The sequence below is a fragment of the Lotus japonicus genome, chromosome 6, assembly GCF_012489685.1.
Source record: "Lotus japonicus ecotype B-129 chromosome 6, LjGifu_v1.2".
Classification (NCBI taxonomy): Eukaryota; Viridiplantae; Streptophyta; class Magnoliopsida; order Fabales; family Fabaceae; genus Lotus; species Lotus japonicus.
This window is the reverse complement of record NC_080046.1, coordinates 64,945,502-64,970,209: the sequence shown is the minus strand read 5'-3', so window position 1 is coordinate 64,970,209 and position 24,708 is coordinate 64,945,502. Positions and strand designations below refer to the sequence as shown.

General features: G+C 33.5%; 3 protein-coding genes across 3 annotated transcripts; 2 read left to right on the top strand and 1 right to left on the bottom strand.

The window, feature by feature from the left end:
• The first annotated feature begins 9,503 nt into the window (after positions 1-9,503).
• On the top strand, positions 9,504-10,622 carry LOC130725779 (F-box protein At2g26160-like). Its single transcript, XM_057576971.1, has one exon. The coding sequence runs from the start codon at positions 9,504-9,506 to the stop codon at positions 10,620-10,622; it is 1,119 nt and encodes a 372-aa protein (XP_057432954.1).
• A 1,783-nt stretch (positions 10,623-12,405) lies between these two features.
• LOC130723906 (chloroplast envelope membrane protein) lies at positions 12,406-13,116 on the top strand. The gene has a single exon (XM_057575048.1). The coding sequence runs from the start codon at positions 12,406-12,408 to the stop codon at positions 13,093-13,095; it is 690 nt and encodes a 229-aa protein (XP_057431031.1). The 3' UTR covers positions 13,096-13,116.
• A 2,662-nt stretch (positions 13,117-15,778) lies between these two features.
• On the bottom strand, positions 15,779-23,149 carry LOC130723283 (uncharacterized). Its single transcript, XM_057574271.1, has 18 exons — positions 22,848-23,149; positions 22,366-22,485; positions 22,142-22,276; positions 21,971-22,033; positions 21,743-21,850; positions 21,199-21,276; positions 20,528-20,620; positions 20,336-20,422; positions 19,506-19,607; positions 19,298-19,417; positions 19,138-19,200; positions 17,951-18,090; positions 17,077-17,158; positions 16,920-16,978; positions 16,769-16,814; positions 16,572-16,663; positions 16,392-16,461; positions 15,779-16,294 (listed from the first exon to the last, which is right to left on the bottom strand). Exons 1-18 carry the CDS (start codon positions 23,040-23,042, stop codon positions 16,223-16,225), a joined length of 1,725 nt encoding a protein of 574 aa, XP_057430254.1. The 5' UTR covers positions 23,043-23,149; the 3' UTR covers positions 15,779-16,222.
• Between the last annotated feature and the right edge of the window lie 1,559 nt (positions 23,150-24,708).

Here is a 24,708-nt window from a genome sequence, read left to right as displayed (position 1 = left end):
ATGTAAAATACTACTCTTAAAGGACTTAGTTGCAAAAGTTTAAGGTTTTCGTACGGTAGGTGGAGATAGGAAGAGAGGTGTTTATATCCTCTCCCAACTGTCCCCCCAACTCTCTACCACACATAAATAAATAGGATAATTATTTGTTGACACCTCAAAAATGAGGTGGAATGAGGTAGGGGAGGAGAGAGATAGAAAGAAATGAAAAAAGTAAAAGAGAGAAAGTATAAGATGTGATAAGTGATAAGAGAAGAGAGATAGAGATAAAAATAAGTGGAAATGAAGTTTATAAAAAAGGAGGTGTGTATATATCATTGTTGCACATAAATGCACATGTACTATTGTTGGAATAATTATATCTTCACACCTCATTTTTTAGGTGTGGAGAGGTGGAGGAAGAGAGAGATATATGAAGAAAGGTGAGAGAAAGTAAAGATGTGATAGGTGGAAAATAAGTAGAGAGATGTGTGTATATCATAACTTCTATTGTTGTGGATGAATAATTTTACATCTCACTTTTACCGCGCCTTATGCAATTAGAAAGAGAAAAGAAATAAATAATGAGTGATAGATTTATAATTTAACAAGAAATGCATGCATAGAGATAAAAAGAAAAACATGTATGTGAAAATGAGATGAAAGAAAAAGTGAGATGTGATTATATCATTACTCATTTCAATTTGTCATTTTGGGAGCAGAACGTCACCTTCCCAATCTAATGCCCTTAACTATTACGTAATGAATTGTTTTTAACTCTTATGGTACCTTCAAATTTTTTTTTTAAATGACTGAGAAACTGAAAGATGAAAAAGGCGATTTTCCAGCAGCCTTTTAAAATTGGGAGGGTTTTATGGAATCGTTCAGTTCATTAATTAAAGTATAGATGATTAAATTATAGAAAGTTTATTTTAAATGAAATCATGACAAATTAAGTCTAAAGAGAATGAAATTCACTTTTAGACAATACTCTTATAATTGATCAGATGAAAGCAGCAGAGATCTTTCAACGGACTATAAATGAATGATTCAACTCATCACAAATCATATATAAGAAAAATCCAATTGTAATATCCTCGAATGGTTAAACGATATAATAAATATTGATTTTCTTTACTTGATATATTAATAATTGAAAGCTCACTTATTTTGAATGAGGTGAAATGTAAGTAATTAAGTAAATTTGGACTTCAGTGTTCTATTAGAAAAACTAAAGGTGGTGAATTGTTACTTACTCTAAAATATATTTAAAATTAATTTATTATATTTTATATTTAAAATATTAATATTATTTTACATAAAAAACTCAATCTTCATTCTTTTCACTTTCTATTCAAATAAATGGAGAAAGATAAATTGCGTCGTTAATTTTCTTCTCTTTCTACCATATAAACATTCTACTCAATTTTTTTTCTCATCCGTCACCACTTTCTCTTTACTCATTTTATTTCTTCTCACTTATAAACCAAAACAAACCATTTGAGATGGAGGTAAAATAAATCGACAGCTAGAAAAACTGGAATTGAGAATAGGCAATAGTTTTAATATCATCCTCAATTAATCCCATGTCATCCTTTTTTTTCTAATTTCCATTAATAGTCTCTCATAAAAACCAAAACTGTTGAGTGTGAAATACAATTCAGATTCACACTCAAGAGTTTAAACACAACAATTGTTGATAATTTTTTTAAAATTCGTTTTAAACATTTTTCTATTTCGCACTCAAAAGTGTGAACCATAACTCAGTTTCACACTCAAGAGTGTGAATGCAATGACTTATGAGTATTTAATTTTTCAATTTCATTTTTTTTTAATTTCCATTTCATACTCAAGACTCAAGAGTGTGAAATACAATTCAGTTCCACGCTCAAAAGTGTGAATGCAACAACTAGTGAGGATATAATATTTCAATTTTTATTTTAAATTTCCAAGTTTCACACTAAAGAACTCAAGAGTGCGAATTAACAGAAGATGCAGTAACAATTATTAGCTACATAAGCATTAATTCTTAACACATTAATATTTAGCTAAATAAGTATTAATTCTTTATAAATGAACAATTAGCTAAATTAACAATTAATCCTCAGTCAAATCTACAATGTCTAGTACTTCTTTAGTGCGAATTTTTTGAGTCACCCGTCTCATGTAAGAGGTCTCCCACCCAACTGCATCTGAGTCCAGTGACGGATCCAGAAATTCGACATTGTGGGGGCAAAAATTGCACATAAATCTGCCGCCTTTCAAATATAATATATCATTATTAAAAGTTTGATTCTTCTCTACAAATTTCTATACTCCACCCTTTCATAATTATAAAACTCTTTATAGCCATATTCGGCGTTTTCTTTATTAAATTTTAGAAATATTATTACATTTTTCCATTTATTTCCTTATCTTTAATATACTTTTGTAACTTCAAAATTCAATTGTTTTCAAAAAAAAACTTCAAAATTTAATTACCCTAAATCAAGTGAAGTGAAACTGAGAGTAATAGAACAAAGTATGATTCAATTCATATATGTCATAGTGGGGGCATTACTATTTCGTGTGGGGCAAAACCATTAATTATAAATTGTTTGATATGATATATTTTTCTACAATACTCACTCTCATCTAAACTTTTGTATACTGTGAGCGTATATTTTCTCAGAATTTTGTGGGGTCAAGTGCCCCCCCCCCTCTTGATACACACTTGCATCCGTCCCTGTCGTCTGAGTCACGATGATATTTCAATTGGTGAGCATAATTCATGAGATTGGATGACCGACCTTTAATTGTATCTTTATGAGGAAAAATAATTGTATCAAAACAATAGGAGGAGGTATTCAAACTAATGCTCATTGAAAATTTTAGTTGTTACTCCCTAGTCCCTCCATTCTAGAAGAATTGTTGTATTGGATTTTCTTTTAATATTCTAAAATGTTAGTTGTTTTAGAAAGCAAATGCATTTTTGCTAATTTTTTTCTACATATATCCTCATTTAATAAAACTTTTCTCACTTATCACCTATAATATCAACCAACTACATCTATTCTTTATTAACTAAATTCTCCTCTATCCAAGTAAATTTTAATTGTTGCACATAGTACTGATAAAATTAAATAAGGGTACTATATAGTAACATTATAGAATTAATAATTATCATCTTACTATTCATATATCAATCTTTGTGGAACAGAGAGTATAGTTTAATTATACAAAGTCAATCAGAGTTCTTCACATTAATGTATTTTCTGGTGGCCATAATTTTATTTTTGAAAAACAGGTAGCCTTGATTAATACATGTACGTTAAAAAATTTAATACCTTCTGTCTTATTGATCACTTTTTGTCGGATACCTTGTCAGTATATTATTAATTTATTGGGCCTGTCTTTAATTAAACGTGTCGATGAGACAGCACGTGAATAATGCGTTTTGTATATTATTTTTTTATTCGTTCATTCACTTTTAGTTCTCTTTCATACATTATGATAAAAAACGTATCATTTCTTCTTATCTTTCTTTTATATTTCTATCACATAATTTTCTTCAATTTCTTTATGAGAGTTTAATGGATATGCACGGATAATGTAAAATAGTTTAACAGTCATCCAATCAAACCATGCCACATAGGAAAGATAATTATATTTGACTTTAATTTTAATTAAAAGAATAAAATATTTTCTAATTTGGCGGAATTCAATTGGATGTCTGTGTAAAACCATTTTTTTACACTGTCAGTGCATATCCATTAAACTCTTTCTTTATTTATCTTACTTTGTACAAATGTAGAAAAAGTGTGAATGAAAACATATTGAATTTTAACTGCATCCATGAGAAAAACGTCTTGCATGTGTGATCAAAGTAATTTTCTTGCAATTTCGATTATTATTAAATGTGAATGATAATTTGTAGACATCTAAATATTACAGTCATCATTCACTAAAATTTTATCTTTATTTCTTTTTTATCATATCACATTCATTATTTTTTACTCTTCAATTCTTATAGTAGATATTATCCATATGTCACGATAAAAACCTTAGAAAAAGTGCATGCATGTTGTATGCAAATTATTTACAGTTTTGTAGACATGACATTCCACTTACAATAAAATGAATATGATCTTCAATTAGATACTTTTTCTTAATAATTATGGGAAAACACCTATTCAATGTTAGTGTGTATTTTTTTTTCTATAACAGAAAGTAAACATCGTTATCTCCTCTCCTGAATTGATTCTTGAATCTTCCTCTCTTCAGAAACAAAGTTAGTATGTATTTAAATACGGATTGTGTGCAACGTAGTTAGTATTTCATAGTAATAATTCATAAAAGAGTGCTACATTCATTAATAATTCAAGTGCGAAAGGATATCAAAAAATAACCTTATCGATAGTGCCACTTGACAACACTACTCTTATAGGTAGCTCAAACAAAGCCCACTAAGTTACTTTGACCCTTAATCAACTGAGCTCAGGGTCGTGTACATACATTTTGGGGCTAAGACGAAAATGTTAAGAGATTTTGCAACATTTTGATATCAAATATCTCCTTTAATAATTCACTTCAAGGTTGAAACAATGAAAACTTTTTTTAAGAGAAGAAATAATGAGTGAAGAGCAAACTTTTACAATACTATAGGTATAAAAGTCATAAAAAAACTAAGGGTTATGATTAAGCACAAATTATTTTTTTAATTTTAGAAATGTAAAAATAAAGGATATTTTATTTATTTATTTTTTGGAAAATGTAAATTTACTAATACAAACACTACTACTAATAATTGGCAAAGTTGCATTGTCCATATTGCACTTCTAGTTCGCACATTGCATTGTCTACGTTACAATGAATATGACCTGATTTTTCAATGTTTTATTATCTCTCAAATCTCAATAATATATACTGTAATACTATATAGATACTATTTATTATTTTTGGGGCCTAACTACTGATTATTATTTTTTGGAGGCCTAAGGCAATTGCCTCAACTGCTTGAGGCTCTTCAATCTTCATGACCCTAACTGAGTTATAATATGTTTACACATCATTTTTCCTTCCATTTTATTTTTAGTTATTTTATCTTTATATTCATTTTTTTTCCTATCACATCAACTATAAAATCTCTTAATTATCTCTTTTATCTTTCTCTATTAAGTGTGGGTAAAAAATGTGAACATAACCATTTTCTAGTCAATTTCATAAATTACCATATAATAGTTTAATGGACTTTAGTGTTAGATCTACACGAAGGCTCTTGTTGCCCTCACAAGTTTAGTTGCTATAGCGAAAGCGGATCTTCTTGGTAGTTAGCCTGGCCCAATTAAACAACCAGAGATCCCTCCGATCCCTCCTCAGAATATGAAAAAAAAAAATATAGGTATCTTTTGAAAAAACACTTGGGCCCAACGAGCTAAAATAGGAACTCTGAAAAAAAATGGAAGGATGGATGGATAGGGTTGATTGATGGTGAAGGTTTTGGAGGCATTAAAATTTAAGCCCTTCATATTTCCTAATCAAGAAAATGAGAGTATTTATATACACAAACCCATATCTTAAATTCAATTTCAACCCCTTTCAAGAACTAGTAGCAAGTAAAAAACAGGATCAGAAGCAGAGTTCTCTTCTATGCAATGATAGAGGTGGAAAATTTTAGTCCTTTGAAATGATCAAGATGTTGAAGAGAAATGGATTTTAACTAGAGGATGAGGTTGCTGCTTATAGCCCAAACTGTGTGAAGGTCTTAGGAAATTGGAGTGTTTTGAAGAGGAGTAGTGAGCATGTTCTTTTCTCTAATCTGTCTATATCTAATATCTATTTATGGTATTATCTATCTGTAAAGGAGCAATAATTACAAAAACAAGATCAGCAATAATTGCTTGAAATTGCATGTGTAGTACTCATAGTGGAGGCAATTTCTCATCAATTTTTTTTTTCTAGACTATGGTCACAACCTAGGAGGAGTTCAATTTTCTTTCTCTCCAAACAAGTATCGGAAATGGAGAAGATACTTGACCCCTAAGGTGAAAGTGGGTGGTTGGCACGTGGGAGGTTCTAGGCCATTAATAGTGCTGTGTGTTTTGGCTCTAAAAGGAACGTAGATGTATGCTATGCTATAATAATTCAACTAGATGAGTACTTGGCAACCAATGCAAACACAGTTGGCAAAAAAGAAAACAAGTACACTAGGGTCTTGTTTTTCTAAAATGGATTGGCATTAGGGGAAAGCAGAGATCACTAAGGTTAGAAACAGTTGGCAACACATGGTTTCTTGTGGGACACAACACAAAGATTAATAGATGTACACACCTATTGGGGATAATGGAAAATGATTCTTCGATATTCATATATTGCAAATCAAGGAAAAGAAGAGAGAAATAATGAATAAATATGATAAGTAATCGAAGAGATAGAACAAGAGAGAAAAATTGGAGTGTGTGTACTGTGTAGGGTGTTTATAATGTTTGCATATATAAGCATCATTACTGATTGGTGATTTATGTACCTATGTCATGTGATTACATGTTGCAAGTTGGGTATATCTTACGTTGCATGCACTTGTAGGTCTCATGTCTATATGAGTTGATTGAAGCATCCATGATGTGTTAACTAGGCACAAAAATTAAAAATGAAGTTTTGGCTTGTGGCCTTCTTATAATTTTTTGTTTATGAGAAAACATTGAATTGGTATAGTGCTTAACTTGGTGTTGCCAAGAGGAGAGTTTGATGCAGCATTTGAGTTAATACTTTGATCAAATTGGTCCATGAAAATGTTTAGTGTTGGTTTCGTTACCTCTCACAATTTCTAATTGTATAAAATGATTGATGTTTTATCTAATTATGTGGATTAACTGATATTTTACACAATCAAAATAAGTACAGTGGACTATTTCTCAATTCAAAAAATGAACATTTCAGCATCCAACACGTTCAAGAACAAATTTGATAATTTACTTGCTCACACAACACTTGTTTGGATGTTTATAGGATAACTCAAGTTCTATGACTTATGTGGATGAGCGGGTGACATCATGGTCAGAGACATCACAACTAAGTCAAATATTAGATTCAGGAATGGGGAAAAAAAAACTGAGTCAAATAAGTTGGACCATTGGAACCTGAAAACAAGGGAGTTCTTATCAAAATAATGTTTTATATTACAAGTTTCTATTAAAATTTAAGCCTAAATTTTATATCTGGACTCATGCTCCTTAACTAAAGCAATAATAACATAAATTATATATGTTTAAGTAATATCTCAATTGCTGAAGAGCCAACGAAACAGAGTATACAAGCTGGGGAACAAGTTAATATTATTCTGGTAACCTAAAACTAGTAATAGAGAGAGCCTGATATTAATGGTTGTAGTTTTCAAGAGATTTACATATATATATATTGTGGAAACTCATGAGAACAAATTTGAATAAATGAATAATTACAGACAAATCAAATGACTAGGTGGTGTGTCATATACAAGGAATCATTAGCAGCCGACACTTTTGGACCTGAAGCATTTGATTTTCACAATGAAAGGAACGTGCTCAATAATGTCCATGTGAATTGCATTGCAAGTTCTGAAGTTCATTAACATAACAAAAAGGGGAAAATAGAAATGAAATTGCAATTTAATTTTTTTGATAAAACTCTTTCTTTCTTTACCTCAGTGCAGATTGTCAGATTGACTGCATTTACCAATATTTAAAGATTAACTTGCATGGAAGGAAACCTTGGTCGGTTGGGGTTAGGTGAAGGGTCTCTCATACGTGTGATGGATACTATAATATTACAATACAATAACAATAGAAGGAATGGAGCCGCTGGAGAATGCCCAACATCGTGCATGGCTGTGGCTAAAAGGGAAGGTCAAGGATTTCCATTTCTCCTTCAATATATGAATCGGTATCAGAACCTTTATTATGCATCAGAAGTGTGGGGTAACTAGTCTGGGGTTTGTGCTGTTTGAAGGGGGTTTGACAGGGATGTTTGGATCAATTTTGCTGATATTGTGGTGCTGTCTTTCTGTCAGCAATTGGAAGTTGGAACAAGGAGGCTGTCTGCATAATTAGATATTCAGATCAGACTTGATCTTTTCATTGAGTGCTATTTGTCCTTGGTTGGAAGGTGTAACCGTGTGAAGGATGGACAAGCACTTGTGCTGTCTCTTGTCTTCGTAGGATTCCCTTTCTTTTATTTGTTCCTCTGATGTATTCTCCCCTGTTCCTTTTGTTTTATTATCTCTCTCCTTTCCCATGTATTCTCTGCTTACCCAAAAAAAAAAACAATACAATAACAAGAGGACAAAACAAAGAATATTTGTCGGACAAATATGAAAACGACACAAGGAATTAAATCTAAGTTCAATTCTCTTAACTATGGGGAGAGTCTATTCTGTCCAACTAAAACGCCACATTAAACTATAATATAATCACTTAAAAAATTGGTTAAGGATCAAAGTAACATATTCTCGTACCCATACCAAGAACTTGTAGAAAAACTGATACATAATTGAGCTTTTTAAGTGCATTTAGATTAAGGTTTAATTTCTAGATAATGCGTAGGGAAAAAAGATTTATCATGAGAGATCTAGCTACTAATTAACGTTATCCTAAAATCTTGGGAGATTAATCTATGACCGGGGATAACATGAGAAAAAAATAATATTCTCGTGCGTGCTTTGGTGGCTTAACAGGTGGAGCCGACTACGTGGTTTTAGTTTTGTAATCAGACATTGATCTCCCGAATCAATTGTTTGTTTGTTAATTGCCATTTGATCAACCATTTGGGCCATTGGTGCAGCTTTCAAATTGGAATGTGTATTTCAATATTCTTTTAGGTTTGATTGGCTAATTGACCATTTTTTTATTTAATCTTATTGGCTAAGTGACAGAATTTGACATTTCTATATTTTAATATTTCTGGGTGAAAATGTAGCTTAATCCTCATGGAGGCTTTGTGAAGTGTGAACGATCTACATGAGTGGGTGAATTTTTAAGTATTTGTGTATAGTACATCCGGCCTCCCTTAAATTGTTTGCTTTTTCTACAACTCCTTAATTTGTTTCGATAAAGAATATAATTGATTGCCTAATGATTTTGTGAATATCGATAAGATTTTATTCTGAATAGAATTTCTCTAAAGCTATTAAGATCTTTTTCAAATTCAATCAATTTTTTTTAACAAATAGCTTTCTATCTTTTGGGATTTTTTTTCAACTACCTTCACTACAAAGAACTTGCATCTGATCATGATATTTTCATTATATCTTTTTTAACTTCTTGAAATCCTCTCAAAATACTTCTTAGAATAGTTACTTGGAATACAATAATTATTATTAACATGCATCTAATTAAAATAGTAGCTTATCAATTTGAATTTTGATTTATCTTGAATTGAAATCTTTACCATAAATATGGTGTCTGATTATACTAGTGAATTACAACAACATTCAATACTATATATAATTATAAATTGGAGGCTTACATACGTTCTCTAAATCCTTACTTTTACCTGCTTTGTTGGATTAAACTATGGAGCCTGCAGATTGGGCAAATTTAGATGCACTTGCTCTTAGTTTGATTCTTGACAATTTAGAAGAACGAATAGATCATATTTGGTTCGGTGCCGTGTGCAAGAGTTGGCGGTCAACTGCAAAAATTCACCATCAAAACCACCAATTCAAGAGCAATGTACTGCCTATGCTAATGTTTCATGCCGAAGGAGAGACAAGATTATATAGCATCCCAGGTGAAAGAATGTACTCCTTCCCATACTTTGAAATTCCTATGCGTGAATGTATGTCTTTATATGGCTTCCACCATGGTTGGTTTGCAACACAAAATACTGAATCTAGAGGCATAACTCTACGAAATCCCTTTAAGAATGTAGCTCCTATTCATTTGCCACCTCCAACACCAAGAAGTTATAAATACTGCACTGTTTACAAAGTGACTTTGTCTGCTGACCTCATAACAAGTGGGAATGATTATGTTGTCGCCGCAGTTTATAACGGCCTTATCTATTTCAAAAGAGAAAGCCAAAAGTGTTGGACTATAGTAAATATTCATTTGCAGGCAAGCGACATACCCTCGGAATGCTTCTTCACTGCTATTTTATTCCACAAAGGTTTGATATATGCGGTGAATGAAATGAATAACATTATGTCTTTTGATCCTTTTAGTAATGAGAAGACAACTCCAAATATGGTGTTGCAAGGAAGCTACGACAAGGATAATGATATTGGTAATGTTATTCATGATGCGTTTAGCTATAATTATCTGGTGGAATCATTAGAGGGAGATTTGTGGTTGGTGAGAAGATTATCAGATCGTGAAGGTCTGGGTGCACGTTACAAATTCCAGGTGTATAAATTGGAGGAGCAAAATGGAAAGCTTGTGCGGCTTAAAAGTTTGGGAGACAATGTTTTGTTTGTGGATAAATTTGCATCGTTCTCGGTGTCTGCTTCATATTTTTCTAATTGCCTTCAAAAGGATTCTATTTACTACCACCCTCATATTCAGTCATCAATGGAGATTTATTTTAGTATCTATAACGTAAAGGATGGAAGCTGTTTTCATCATTACGCTGACTTCAGGGAACGACCTGCACCATTTACATTTTGGATTCAAGCATCATTCCAATGGGATTGATCTGTTTATTTTTAATATGTTTTAGTATGTTCGTTGTTATTTTTAGTTAACATATTCATGTCAAGATTTTACAATTATGATTGATTTCTAAATGACTATGATCACATTACAAATTTTATGATTGATTTATGCTCTGTAACGAAGCTCTTCATAAAAGGCAAACAGTTGTATCATATTCTTTAAATAGCAGGAAACTAAGATTTTAGCGTTATGAAAGGTGTTTTCTCATTACAACGAAGAAAAAGTGTTGATTTGAAGGATCATATATATATTTTGTTACAAGTATTGCTTGATATAAGTGAGAGGTCATAAAAACTGTTTAGTCTACATATGCATTTTTTATCATAACATGAAAGTGATGTGGTGACTTGAGAGACATTAGACATTAGGTGCAAAACTGCATGTGAAGGTTATGTTGACAATGACGCAAGAGAATATGTTTGAATCAAATTACTTCTTATGTCTATGTGTTTATTTGTACAAAAACCAAACTAAAATTGGAAAAAGAAAGTCAAACAAATATAGTTTTATAAACAACTCTGCTCGGCTAAATAGTTGTTAAAATGCGCATTAGCTTTATTGATTACATATCTCACCTCATTTCCTACAATTTATTTCTATACTTTTTTCCATGTATTTCTTACATCTTTTGTTGCATTCATTCTAATAGATTTTTTATATGTGAGAATTTCCCTTATATATTCCATTTGATACATAGCACGTAAATACATGGTCATCAAAAGTTGTTTTTTTAAATAATGTAAAAAATAAAACAATTAACCAAAAAAATATAGTTTAAAAACAATTTACCAACATGGGGTTGTTTGCGACTGAAAACCAATCCGTCACAAAACCTTGCTTTAATGTGGAATTAGCGATCGAATAATAGACAGGGATGATTTCAAACAAGACCTTCCATTAAATTCTTTTGCGACGGAAGGAATCCATCTCTTGATCCGTCGCGAAGTTCACCTCACTTACAAGGACATTGTGACAGATTTACTTTACGTCGCAATCAGGCAGACAAGGATTTTGTGACGGATTTCTCACCGTTGCAAGTATAGTGACGCATATATTATCCGTCGCAAACACACTAACAATTTTTGTGCCGTGAAGTGGTCTCAAGTTCACGCTGACAACAGTTTGCGACGGACATATTTTCGTCGCAAAAATCAAATAACTATAGTTTTATTTTTCTGTTATTTTGAAAAACCCAGCATATGAACTACCAAATATATACACCATAAGAGCACAAGTCTAATCTATTTATATAACATCTATGTTTTGCAATTTCAGAACACCAATGACAAACATTCATGTGAAATCTTGGTATAACATGAATATGACAGTGAAAAGAATAAGGAAGAAATAATAAGCATCCACGAAAATTGGTGAGATAAAGTAACGAGAGCTGGATTTGTCACCCCAACTATTAGATTTCACACCCCAAATTTTTGGATTTTTAAGTTCCGAATTATTTCGGAATCTTATATTCCGAAATTAATCCGTGATTTGTAGTGCAAAATACATGTAACACCCTTCTTTTGAGTGAAAAAATACTTCGGAAACCTTATTTCCGAAATATTTCGGAAACTAAGTTTCCGTAAGTGGGGTGACATTTCTAATGAGTGGGGTGGCAAATCCAATGATCGAAGAAGATCTAAAGTAACAGTTTGTTTATGCTGTTCTTTATCTGATGCATAAAATCATCACCAAATGTCCAAATCTATATATTACCATTGGGAATGCCTAATTATGGATTAGAGGATTCATTTGAGGAAAAATGGCAAAAAAGAAAGCATCTATTCCCTTTCTATCTCTCACATCTATAGTCTTTTTGCCCTGGTGCATCTCTTTTACATGTAAGAAAGGTATGGAATATTGGGTTACTAATTGGTGGAATACTAAGCAATTCGAAATTTTCTTGAATATCATTCAAGAAAAGAGCATTCTAAAAAAATTCATGGAATTAGAGGAACTGTTCTTCTTGGATGAACTGCTAAAGGAATATTCGGAAACACGTCTTCAAATCCTCCGTACCGGAATCCACAAAGAAACAATTCAATTGATCAAGACGCACAACGAAGATCGTATCTATACAATTTTGCACTTCTCGACAAATATAATCTATTTCATTATTCTAAGTGGTTATTCTATTCTAGGTAATCAAGAACTTATTATTCTTAACTCTTGGGTTCAAGAATTCCTATATAACTTAAGTGACACAATAAAAGCTTTTTCTATTCTTTTAGTAACTGATTTATGTATAGGGTTCCATTCGACTCATGGTTGGGAACTACTGATTGGGTCCGTCTATAAAGATTTTGGATTTATTCAGAATGATCAAATTATATCTGGTCTTGTTTTTACTTTTCCAATGATTTTAGATACAATTTTAAAATATTGGATTTTCCGTTATTTAAATCGTGCATCTCCTTCACTTGTAGTGATTTATCATTCAATGAATGACTGAAAAAAAAAATGATCCACCGATCAAATCATAAAGTTTATTTATTCAATATATATATATAATATATATATTAAACATTCAAAATTTTACTTCTTTTTATTTTATTTTTACCCCGATTCTTTCTATATTCTAAGGAAATTATTTCAGTAAATAGCAGAATTATGGATAGGGAATTATGCCAGTGACCTACCTAATTTTATTGTAGAAATTATCAGAATTAATGATTGGACCATGCAAACTAGAAATGCTTTTTCTTATATAAAGGAAGAGATTACTCGATCCATTTCCGTATTGCTCGTGATATATATAATAATTCGAGCACCCATTTCAAATGCATATCCGATTTTTGCCCAACAAGGTTATGAAAATCCGCGAGAAGCAACTGGCCGTATTGTATGTGCCAATTGCCATTTAGCCAATAAGCCCGTGGATATTGAGGTCCCACAAACGGTACTTCCCGATACTGTATTTGAAGCAGTTGTTCGAATTCCTTATGATATGCAAGTAAAACAAGTTCTTGCTAATGGTAAAAGGGGCGCTTTAAATGTAGGGGCTGTTCTTATTTTACCGGAGGGTTTTGAATTGGCCCCCACCTATCGTATTTCGCCCGAGATTAAAGAAAAGATGGGCAATCTGTCTTTTCAAAGCTACCGTCCCACGAAAAAAAATATTCTTGTGGTAGGCCTTGTTCCTGGTCAGAAATATAGTGAGATTACCTTTCCGATTCTTCCCCCGGATCCCGCTACTAATAGAGATGTTAATTTCTTAAAATATCCTACATACGTAGGCGGCAGGGGAATGGGTCAGATTTATCCCGACGGGAGTAAGAGTAATAATAATGTTTATAATGCTACAACGAGCGGTATAATAAACAAAATTATACGAAAAGATAAGGGGGGTACGAAATAACGATAGTGGATGCATCGGATGGACGTGAAGTAATTGATATTATACCTCCAGGACCAGAACTTGTTGTTTCAGAGGGTGAATCCATCAAACTTGATCAACCTTTAACAAGTAATCCAAATGTGGGTGGATTTGGTCAGGGAGATGCAGAAATAGTTCTTCAAGATCCGTTACGTGTCCAAGGTCTCTTGTTCTTCTTGGCATCTATTATTTTCGCACAAATCTTTTTGGTTCTTAAAAAGAAACAATTTGAGAAGGTTCAATTGTCCGAAATGAATTTTTAGGTACGGGGATTTCTCAAAATATTGTAAAAAGAACTACATTTTTGTTCAAAAATTAGGATTATGTAATTCTACTCTGTATAGAAATTAAGAAAATACCTCTGCTTCTTTCTAGTCTTTTTTTTTTCAAATTAAAAGAAAAAGTATCAACAGATATTATTCAAGAATAAGGTGTTTTGAATCAATTAATGAAGTTCATTTTTTAAAACATTAGAAAAAAATGAAATGGAGTTTTTTTTTAAACATGGGAAAAAAGATTATCCATTGAGTCATGTTATACGAAGCAAAAATATTATCATTATAAAGAACTCAACGGGGATACACTCTTTCTTTTAAGAATTCGAGTGGGTCCCGTTGAGTTCTTACGCTTTTTTTTGAAAACTTAATTCATCCGATTCCTACAGGGATGATCTCAATCCGGAATACGAACCATAAAAAAAATACCAATTAAACCGATCACAGTAATACCAGTTACAGTACCTATTATCCAAAGAGGAATCCTTCCAGTAGTATCGGCCATTTATCCCACTTTCCTCCACATTTGATCAAGTATTCAGTCATATGCTAGACATAAACAAAACAGTCATAGATAATTATGAAATGATATCCTTCCGAATGGTTTAAGATAATTCCTAATAGATATATTTACTATTCCTTTTTTCTATTAATTGAAGAAATAATTTGAAAATAAAACAGCAAGCACAAAAATGAGTAATAACCCCCAGTAAAGACTGGTACGATTCAATTCAACACTTTGTTCATTTGGGTTTGATTGTGTCGTAGCTCTATAATTCGGATTAGGTTTATCGTTGGATGAACTGCATTGCTGAAACGGTGGGTACCGCTAGTCCGTGAACAGCTAACCATCGTACTGTAAAAATTGGAAAGGTCCTATCTATGGTCATTGGAGCCTCCTAAAAAGATCTACTAAATTCATCGAGTTGTTCCAAAGGATCAAAACGGCCTGTTATTAAAGGAATTCCTTGTCGGCTCTCTGTAAAATATTCGTTTGGACGGGGACTTCCAAATACATCGTAAGCTAAACCCGTGCTGACAAATAACCAACCCGCGATGAATAGGGAGGGTATAGTATATATATATATATATATATATATATATATATATATATATATATATCTTAGGATTAATGATTCTAGTCTAAACTCTTAAGATATTCATCCATGCTTACATAATAAACTCAAGTGCTTATTCTTAAATTGAAGGTTGACGTTTGTTGTGCGACTCTCTTTTTACCATTTTTCATATCAAATTTAAAGTTCATTTCACTTTTTACCATTTTTCATAACAAAATTTTAAACACAAGACAAAGTGAAGGTATAGTAAGTATTGAAGCGTCACAAAAACCAGTACTGATAATGTTATGATTTTTTTATTAGGTTGAAAATGTTATAAAAACTAATGATAAAAGAAATGCTATGAAAAGTTAAAAACTAACAATTCGTAAGCTCGTAAGCTCATATCTCTCACGTGACACAAGATTTGATCTTCCGGTACAAAACTAGATCAGTCATTAAAATAGAAAATGGAAAGTACAAATATCCGAGGCCACCGGTGAGAATAATTTCACAAATCTAATTAAGACACTGGTTGCTCCAAAAAACATCCATGCCGGTTATCTATCTGCTGCAGCATAATCACTAAGACTTAACAATCACTAGCAAAGTTTTAACACGGACTCAATAGCATTGAATTTTCAACCAAAGCGCCTACTACTCTTCTGATTAGGGTTTTCATTGTATTATATCATTTACTCATGTATAGGTTCCTACCTAAAATAGTGATTGCTTACTTTCAGAATAATAATGAAATACAGTTGAGTTAAACAAATTCTCTTTTCATGGGAAGGAGAGAATTGCATGAGAGGAAAGGTTAGCGCGTCCCCAATGGCCATTTGCAAGGAAAGGAAAAAGTAACTGCGCGCCCTAAAACTTGAAGTCCTTCTTCTTCGACTTGCCATCCTTTTCTTGCATTTTTCTTTTTCTCTTTTTCTCATTCTGGACCAGAAAACAACAAAATTAAAAACAAAACACAATGATACATTAAAACAGCTAATAAGCATGCCCATATGATATGAAGGGTGAATTAACCCACCTCTGCAACCATGTCACTAAAATCTTCACGCTGACTGCGCATCTTCTCTTCTTCCCTTGCTTCTTCATACCTGTATAGTTCAAGCAGATGTAACTTGGGTAAGAATTTATTGCCCAACAATGTCACAATACAACTCAGGAGCTATTAAAAATTATCAGAGAAGTTATTAAAAAATCATACTTCGCAGGCAAAACATTTTCCATTGCTTCCAGCTCTTCAGGCTGTAAAGTGACATCCACTTTATCTGACTTCTGTCCTCTAAGCAAATCAACCTGAAAGTGTCAAAGCCACAAAATATGAAACATGTAACCTTTAAAAGAAATATCATCATTAAGTAAAAAAACCCTCACGCGATATAAAAGGGGAGAAACCCTTACCCTTTTAGCACCTGACTTGTCCTGGGTGCCAGTGCCAACCACGTAACTACAGAGAGGAGAAAAAGGAACATCAGAACTTGTAAAGAAACAAATAGTTCTGTACCGAAAAAAATGCAACTCAAATACAATAAGTTGTGGAAGTATTGCATACGTGTGCGAGGTTCCAAGCAAAGTTCCTGGAGCAATTTTTTCTTCCTTCTCTTCAAGTACCTGCATAGAAAATGACAACAAAATTATATTTGATATTTGATATAACTAGTCAAAATAGAAGTTAAAGCTGAGGGAAAACAGCAATAGAACAGACTCACCGTATAAAGAGGCCTCTCAGGCTCCTTTCTCTGTTGCTTCCGAAGATCAATAACATCAGGTGTCTCCACCCCAGTGGGAGTGCTGTAGAGAGAAACGCAAAGGAGAACACGTTAAAGAATGGTATAGTAAGAAACCTAAATACAACCAACCTCAACACCCCCCTCCTCCCTCCAACCAATCTACTCCAGTACACCCAAATTAGGTAGAGCAAGAGATTCACATTCATGAACTTAGTGCATTTGTAGTGGTAAATAATAATAACTAATATTCGCTTTAAGAATGGTAAATGTTCAGTAAAATATAGATCGACTCTCGAACAATCAATTGCGCTAAACAGAAATCCAGGATGTTGATAAACAATTCTATGGAACCGTTCTAATTCTTTATTTTTCGAAAACAAAATTTTAATTCATAACAAAAAGGCATGAAAAACAAAATCTACAGATACACCCCACGAATTTAGAAAAACTCCCCCAAAAAGCACCCCAATAACCCAACCGCAGCCCCAAGACAAAGAAACAGGATATCAACCACTTAAGAGCCTATGAATTCTTAACCATCATAGGGAGGTGGTTTTTTTTATTCTTTTTACATTTTGGTAAATAATGGGATATTTGATTGATTAAATACTGGGATTTTAATGTTCTCTCTAGGATCATCATTTTGAGCTGAAGTTAACACTAGACACTCAACACAAAACAAGAAAACTCAAAGACAGCCAATCATGCCATGTAATCTGAAAATGATTATGCAATTTATCTTTCACGAAGAATAGCAAAGCCAATCTCTTAATCAAATTGAGGCACTTCAAAAGACGTAATTTAAGCCAACACATTATATAAACAAGAAAATAAAATGCTGTAATAACAATACCTTGAGAGACTATCAACAGACTGAATACCAGCTTCAAGATCCTCCTCCTCCATGTCTTCTTCCTCCTCCTCCTCTTCTTCCTCTTCTTCCTCTTCCTCCTCCAAATCACCCCAGTGTTTGGTCTTATCAACTGGCTCTTCCTGCATTATGAGAATATTAATTAAAATCCAAAAAGGAATACCATAATGAAATTATTAACCATTTTTTACTTAATATGGTAAGGGGATCCTAAGTAAAATTTCCTTTTTGTATTTCTTACACAAACATATTTTGGCTTTCAATCAATGGAAGGAATTATTTTTATTTATGACTACTCATTAAACATGATCCATGATCGTGGCAAGATTTGACCTACGAAGCTGACGCGGCCTAGTAGGAAAAAGCTTTGGTTATTGTTGTTGAATCAATGACAGGATGATAAGAACCAGAATCAATTGCAGGAAAATAAATGGATGAACACAAAGGAATGATTGTTTATTAATGTCAGCGAAAAATACAGAAGGGAATGGTATCCGATTCTGTCCCAGAGCCTAGCTCCTATAGGAAGCCCAATGCTTCCTACCCATCTCTCAATATAGCATAAGATAAGATACCTCTCTACCTCACTGATTCATCCTTATATTCAGGGTTAATACAATCATATTCTCACTCTCATTCTCTTACCATTCTGTTAGGCAGTTACTTAGGATTCCCTTTCTTACCCCTTCTAGAATAAGTTCTCCAAACCTTAGGCCCATTACCCGCATGATGAATCAACACCTCACTTGGGCCTATTTCAGAAAGTTGAGTCCTAACACAGGACTGCATTTTCGAAGGAATGAAAAAAAAAGAGGAACAAAAAGAGAAGGAATATACTTTCTATCATGAGGAAGACTGGTGATAGGCCAGATATTTGTGGTTTTAGATATGCAAGATGACCACCTAATACAATGCTAATTTCACTTTCACCTTTACGTTTCTCTCATTTTCATCACTAAAATGAATGCCATATAAAAGCACAATTGATAAGAAAACGAAAAAAAAAAAAAAAAAAACTAGAGACATGCACAGAAACAAGAGAGTATCATAGGCTTCAAAACAAGTTAAGATTGAAGTCTGACACTGAAGATGAAAAAAGACAACTTCGTAAAATGATATTGAAAAGAATTTACGATTCTAATTACAGAGAACTTCTGATTAAACCAAACCTCATAGTTAGGATGATCTTGTTGTTGAACACCGAAAACATCTCCATACAGTGGGCGTCCATACTGTTTAGACGAAGAGAAGTAAACTGGTCAATGAGACAAAAAGGGGAATTCGAAAGAACAAATGATGAAATAAAAACTGGATATATAAAAAATATACTTCATCAACTGGAGGCTTGCCCCATCCACCAGGATGATAACCGAAGCTAGCTCCCGGGGGGATGGGAGCATTCAGTCCAGGAATCTTCAGGGAAGGGTATGATGGTGGAGGGCCGTATCTCTGAAAACAAAACAAAAAACGTGTTTAATGTTGTCAAAGGGCCAATAATAGAATCATACGAATATTCCACCAAAAGACACTCATATACCTGCATATTAATAAGCCACGGAGGAGGGGCACCTTCAGGCATACCAAGAGCTTCTTTCAATTCATGTGATAACATGCCAGGTTTCATCTCCCTCAACTTAACCTGCACATCAAGCAATGTAATTATATCCAATAAGATCCTTCCCTCTCTCTCTACATACATACATATATATATATATATATATATATATATTCTAAACCAAATATAAACTGGTGAAGCTGCCAGGAACTCTGACTCTCAAGTCTCACCAAGATCAAAGAACACATTTCATTAAAGTAGAATGAATAACAATTCTTAGATCAATAATCTATAAAGAGAGATACTCAAACACTGCCATTGGAAGTAGAAATTCAATTCCTATAGAAGTTCAAAATCAACTTGGTAAAAAATACCACCCCCTCACCAAAGTCTTTTCCCCACTCAGGGGAAACAAAATACTGCTAACAAGGTATATATACATCCGTGGTATAAATCAATTTCATTGACAAAAGCCATTTAATGATTTTCCTTAGCTTACAAGTCACAATAATGAGACACATTATACACTTTTAACGACAAGAGAGGAGAGACTTTAAATGGATATCTCTGTCCTAAATAATCACAAACTCTAAATACCAGTCAACTCACTTGTTTAGCCTATTTCTCCATTATTATTTATTGAAGACCCACTTCCTACCGAAATAACAAGAACAAGGTTCTTATACTGTCCAAAGACATAACCCCATAGTCATAGTCATACTACATCAAAATAAAAATGTTGCAACAGGAAAATAAGCATCATTCTGTAGAAGTTTGCAGTATTTCAAATCTTCAGACAAGCATGGTTATACCTCAAATTCTTTTCCTTCATGATACAGCTCCCCAAGAGAAGTTAGTTTTGGCTTTGTCTGGTACTTGAAAAATGCATCATGAAGAACCTAGCAACCAGAAACATAACTGTCAGGAAATATGATAATATTCCTCACATCTGAATAAGCAGAAAATCATGCAAGGAATCAAATGATGTAATGGACAAATGAAACCTGATAGTCTATGTCCATTTTCCCCATTTTTGGTTGCATGCGTTCCCTTTGTTTTTGTTTCAACTTTTTACTGTCCTCTTTCTCAATATAAGCCTGCATGAGACAACATAAGAATAAGATAAATAAAAGACACAATTAGGTAAAGTGATTTAAGGATAATAGGCACACAAACATAGGAAACAGAGAATATGAACGGTGATGTATATATAATACCAAATATAATGTGATTGCATGAACATCCCCGATATTATAGATCATACTAAGAATGAATAAATACTCGATAGTAAATTGATTTCATGGCAGGCCACCAACACTTTACATGATTATATGAAGCTCATTAAAACTGACAATGCATCCATCCAAGAAATGTAAATAAGAAATAACAAAGTTCTCAAACATACAACATACAAGGACTTCCACTCAGATAACAATCTTAATTCTCAAACATATTTGAAGGATCTTTACAAACAAATCATATATCACTAATCTGTGATTCACATAAAAATTTCAAGCAGTAGTAACATCTGATAGTACAGAAAATGCAGTTTCAAGTAACACATAGCAAATAAATCTTTAGTAAATAACAGAATATTTAACTATTTCAACAATGAGTCATAACTCATAACAGATGAGTTTTAAAAATATATATGAGAACAGATAGATAGCACTACCTGTCTGATTTTCTCAATTCCAGTGGCAGCAATGAAATCAGGAAGCTGAAAGGGCTGTTTCTCAATACCTCGTTTCCCCTGCCAAAACAAAAACATAACTTTTGATGAGATATAAGTATTTTATAAGGACATAGACTATGTATCAGGGCTAAGACCGCTAAGTAATATCAACATTAGAAAAATTGAAGCTAAGAGGAATTCAGCCCGAGCATTAAGCACTATGGAAAGGCATCTGAAAATTCAAAGCAGAACTATTAGCACCTTTGTGATAAACCAATGCCTATTAATATCAAGCAAAAATAGCACATGATTATATCATATATATCCCCATTATATAACATAATATGCCCCTTCAAATATCTCGAGTTTGTCAATCTTGATTGCCACAGCCGCTCCCCTGCAAAGCACCACATACATATATATAAGAGAAACCTTATCGACGTTATCTTCCTCACCCTATCCCCACATCCCTCATGCAGCACATAACCATCAGACATGTTCGCATCTTTAACCCATAATTATCAGTTTAGAAGGATTGACTAACCTGCAAAAATTTTCTCTTCTGACTCCAATGCCTAGGCACAGGTACAGTGTTCCTATAAGATTTCAAAAACACCAGCAACTTTGGGTCTGATGCAGTAGCATCCCACACCTTGAAAATGAAAAAGAAATTGTTACCTAACATTTTGACAATAGCCACGAAACCAAACTAATAGAAAGAAGGGGAAGCCTAAATATATAACACCAAGTAAGCTACGTGAAAGATTCATACCTCAACAACATCAGGCCTTGAGCAAATTTGTTTCAGTTCAGCAATTTTCATCCTCCGTTGAAGCTGAACACATAATCAAACTTTTCAGTATAGTTCTCAAAAGACAGACAACGGTAAAAAAAAAATGGATAAGCAGAAAAAATAAAACAACCATGTTACAAATTACTACACCTTTTTCTTCTTGTTTGAGACGCCGCCTTTCTCTTTTAGCTCGTTATCGTTTTCTTCTTCATCTTCATCAGAATCAGAATCAGCCTTCTTTTTAATAGCTGCATTTTCTGCTGACTCGTCCTTCTTATCAGTATCCTAGTTGTACAATAGCAAACTCTCAGTCAACCAATAAAGAAAGAATATGCAACAACAAGAAACAGACAATCAAAGACCTACTCATTTACCTCAGAACCAGCGACATCACTGAAACTGAACTTCTCAAAGATTCTTCTAAATTCTTCATCCATGCCTTCATCTAGCTCCGCCTTCTCCGGCACATACTCAATTTCAACTTGTTCCACAACCTACAATTTACAACAAACAATGACATCAATTTGTGCTCTAATGATAATAAAAATCCCCAAAACACTCAACAATTCCAGTTTACCAACTTCATTGTAAACAAAGTATAGATTTCACTTCATCCAAATAGATAGATAATTTCACTTCTCTAAACCCTAGAGATTCTTCTCTCGCTAACTAACACGTCCTAATCCAAAACCCTAATTTCTACTGCGAAATCAATTGCTTGAATAAAACGCAGATATAGACATTCAGAATCAATTTCCGGCGATAAAGCGATTAATACTGATTAAAATCCGGCAAATGAGAGAGTACGATGATAAACAACGCATCGAAGGTTAAGATATCGATAGAGGAAGCGAACCTGCTTCGGATCAGTGTTTTCCTTGGCGTCGTCATTATCTTCAGCGGTTTTAGGCTCGGATTCTTCAGATGATTTGTTGTTTTTCTTCTGCTTACGGCGGCGGCGGCGTCGCTCGCTCTCCCGTGACTTTTTGGCGGTGGCGGGATTAGAGTTATCGACTACGCCATTCTGATGGGTGAGGGTCTCCGCCGCCATGGTTGAAGGGTTTTGTGAAATCTGAGGGATCGGATGAAGAGAAGGGAGTTTCAGTGTGTGGGAAGAGAATCCGAATCCGAATGTGTGCAGAGAGAACAGATGGAGCCGATGGGGATGAGTTATATTATATGTACTCCTGTGCGGGTTACTATATTTTTTATTTTTCATTAAAATAAAATAAAATGCAGATAAATATAATAGGAAATTGGCAAAGATAAAATTAAATTTGTAGGTAAATAACAATCATATAATTGGCTAAAAAAACATATTATCAAATTTCTGAAGAAAAAAACATATTATCAATTAGTGGTGGTTTACCTCATCCTTTTAACCATAAAGTTAGGTGTTTAATCTTACTCGTTGAAAATGTATACTAACATTAAGCGGATTTATTGGATAATGGATAATGAACATTATTATCTGAAGCGACACTTTTAGCCTTAGAACATTATGTTTATTAATCTTCAAGCATTTTCTTAAGAGACTCAACTTTTTATCTCCTCCGTCTTTTTATCTTTTTGATGCTCAACTTTTTTAAACATCTTAGTGTATGTTTGGTTTTCAGTTAGGAAGTCCGTTTGAAGTATTGAAATTTTAGATCATGAATTCCAATGCACATTCAGCCAACGAAATACACTTGTTGGGTTGAGCACATTAACCTCCTTAACATATTGAGATACCTTCATAGAGTTTTCGATTGAATCTCAAATGAACTGAGAATGAACAATATTGTGTTAAGAAGATGGGAGATGGAAAGAGTTCTCAAAGCTTATTTCATCACTAGATTCAAATTTTAGAGGACCAACACCTTAAAGCTGGACATGAGAAATACTTGTAGTAAACAATTGATACCTTGAAAATTTATAAGCACATCAATGAATTCATGATCCCAAACTTTAAGAGTTTCATCATGGCCATCGCTCTTTCAAACACAATTTTCTAATACTCTTACCTCATAACTTTCCGTTTTAGTGATTCTTGCTTGTTTAACGGGTGCATGTTTAAGAGTCATGATTGACCTCTTCCTTAGCAGACTTAAGGTGGGAGTACGCCTCTGATGTTTTTCTTAAATGGTAATAACGAGTATGGAACTGCCAAATGGTGTAGAATGATCATCTTGTACAATGACTTCAATCTCTTTCTTGATGATGTTCTCACAAGCATTCACTTGACATTGCATTACAGACCAAATTAGGGGAGAGGGGGTCGAAAGTTCCACAACTAAGCATACACCATATTGGTCAGCCTAGACGGGTGAGAGTGAGCCTCATCTCGGCCGAGTCAATTTAAGTTAGCACATTTACTAGACAATCACAAAGTTTTCTAAAGACAACCATCATTTGAGGAGCCATACATAAGATATTCATCAAGCCAAGGTCATGAGCCTCAAGTATGACCCTTACTATGCCTATGGATGGAGTAAGTAAGGGGGTATAGTATAACAGTGTGAATTTGTAAATCCAGAAATACCCCTTGCCGACGGTGGAACCTCTGTCTCCAACCGTTGACGCTACACCGCACCACACGGTCTAAACTGGAATTCACACGAACAGCACAGACCAAACCTGAGAGGAACAACATCATCATCTTCCCTTCAAAATTCAAATACGTTAATGCTCTGTACCAGGAACAAACAAGACCACACTCAGCTGACCCCACCACTTCA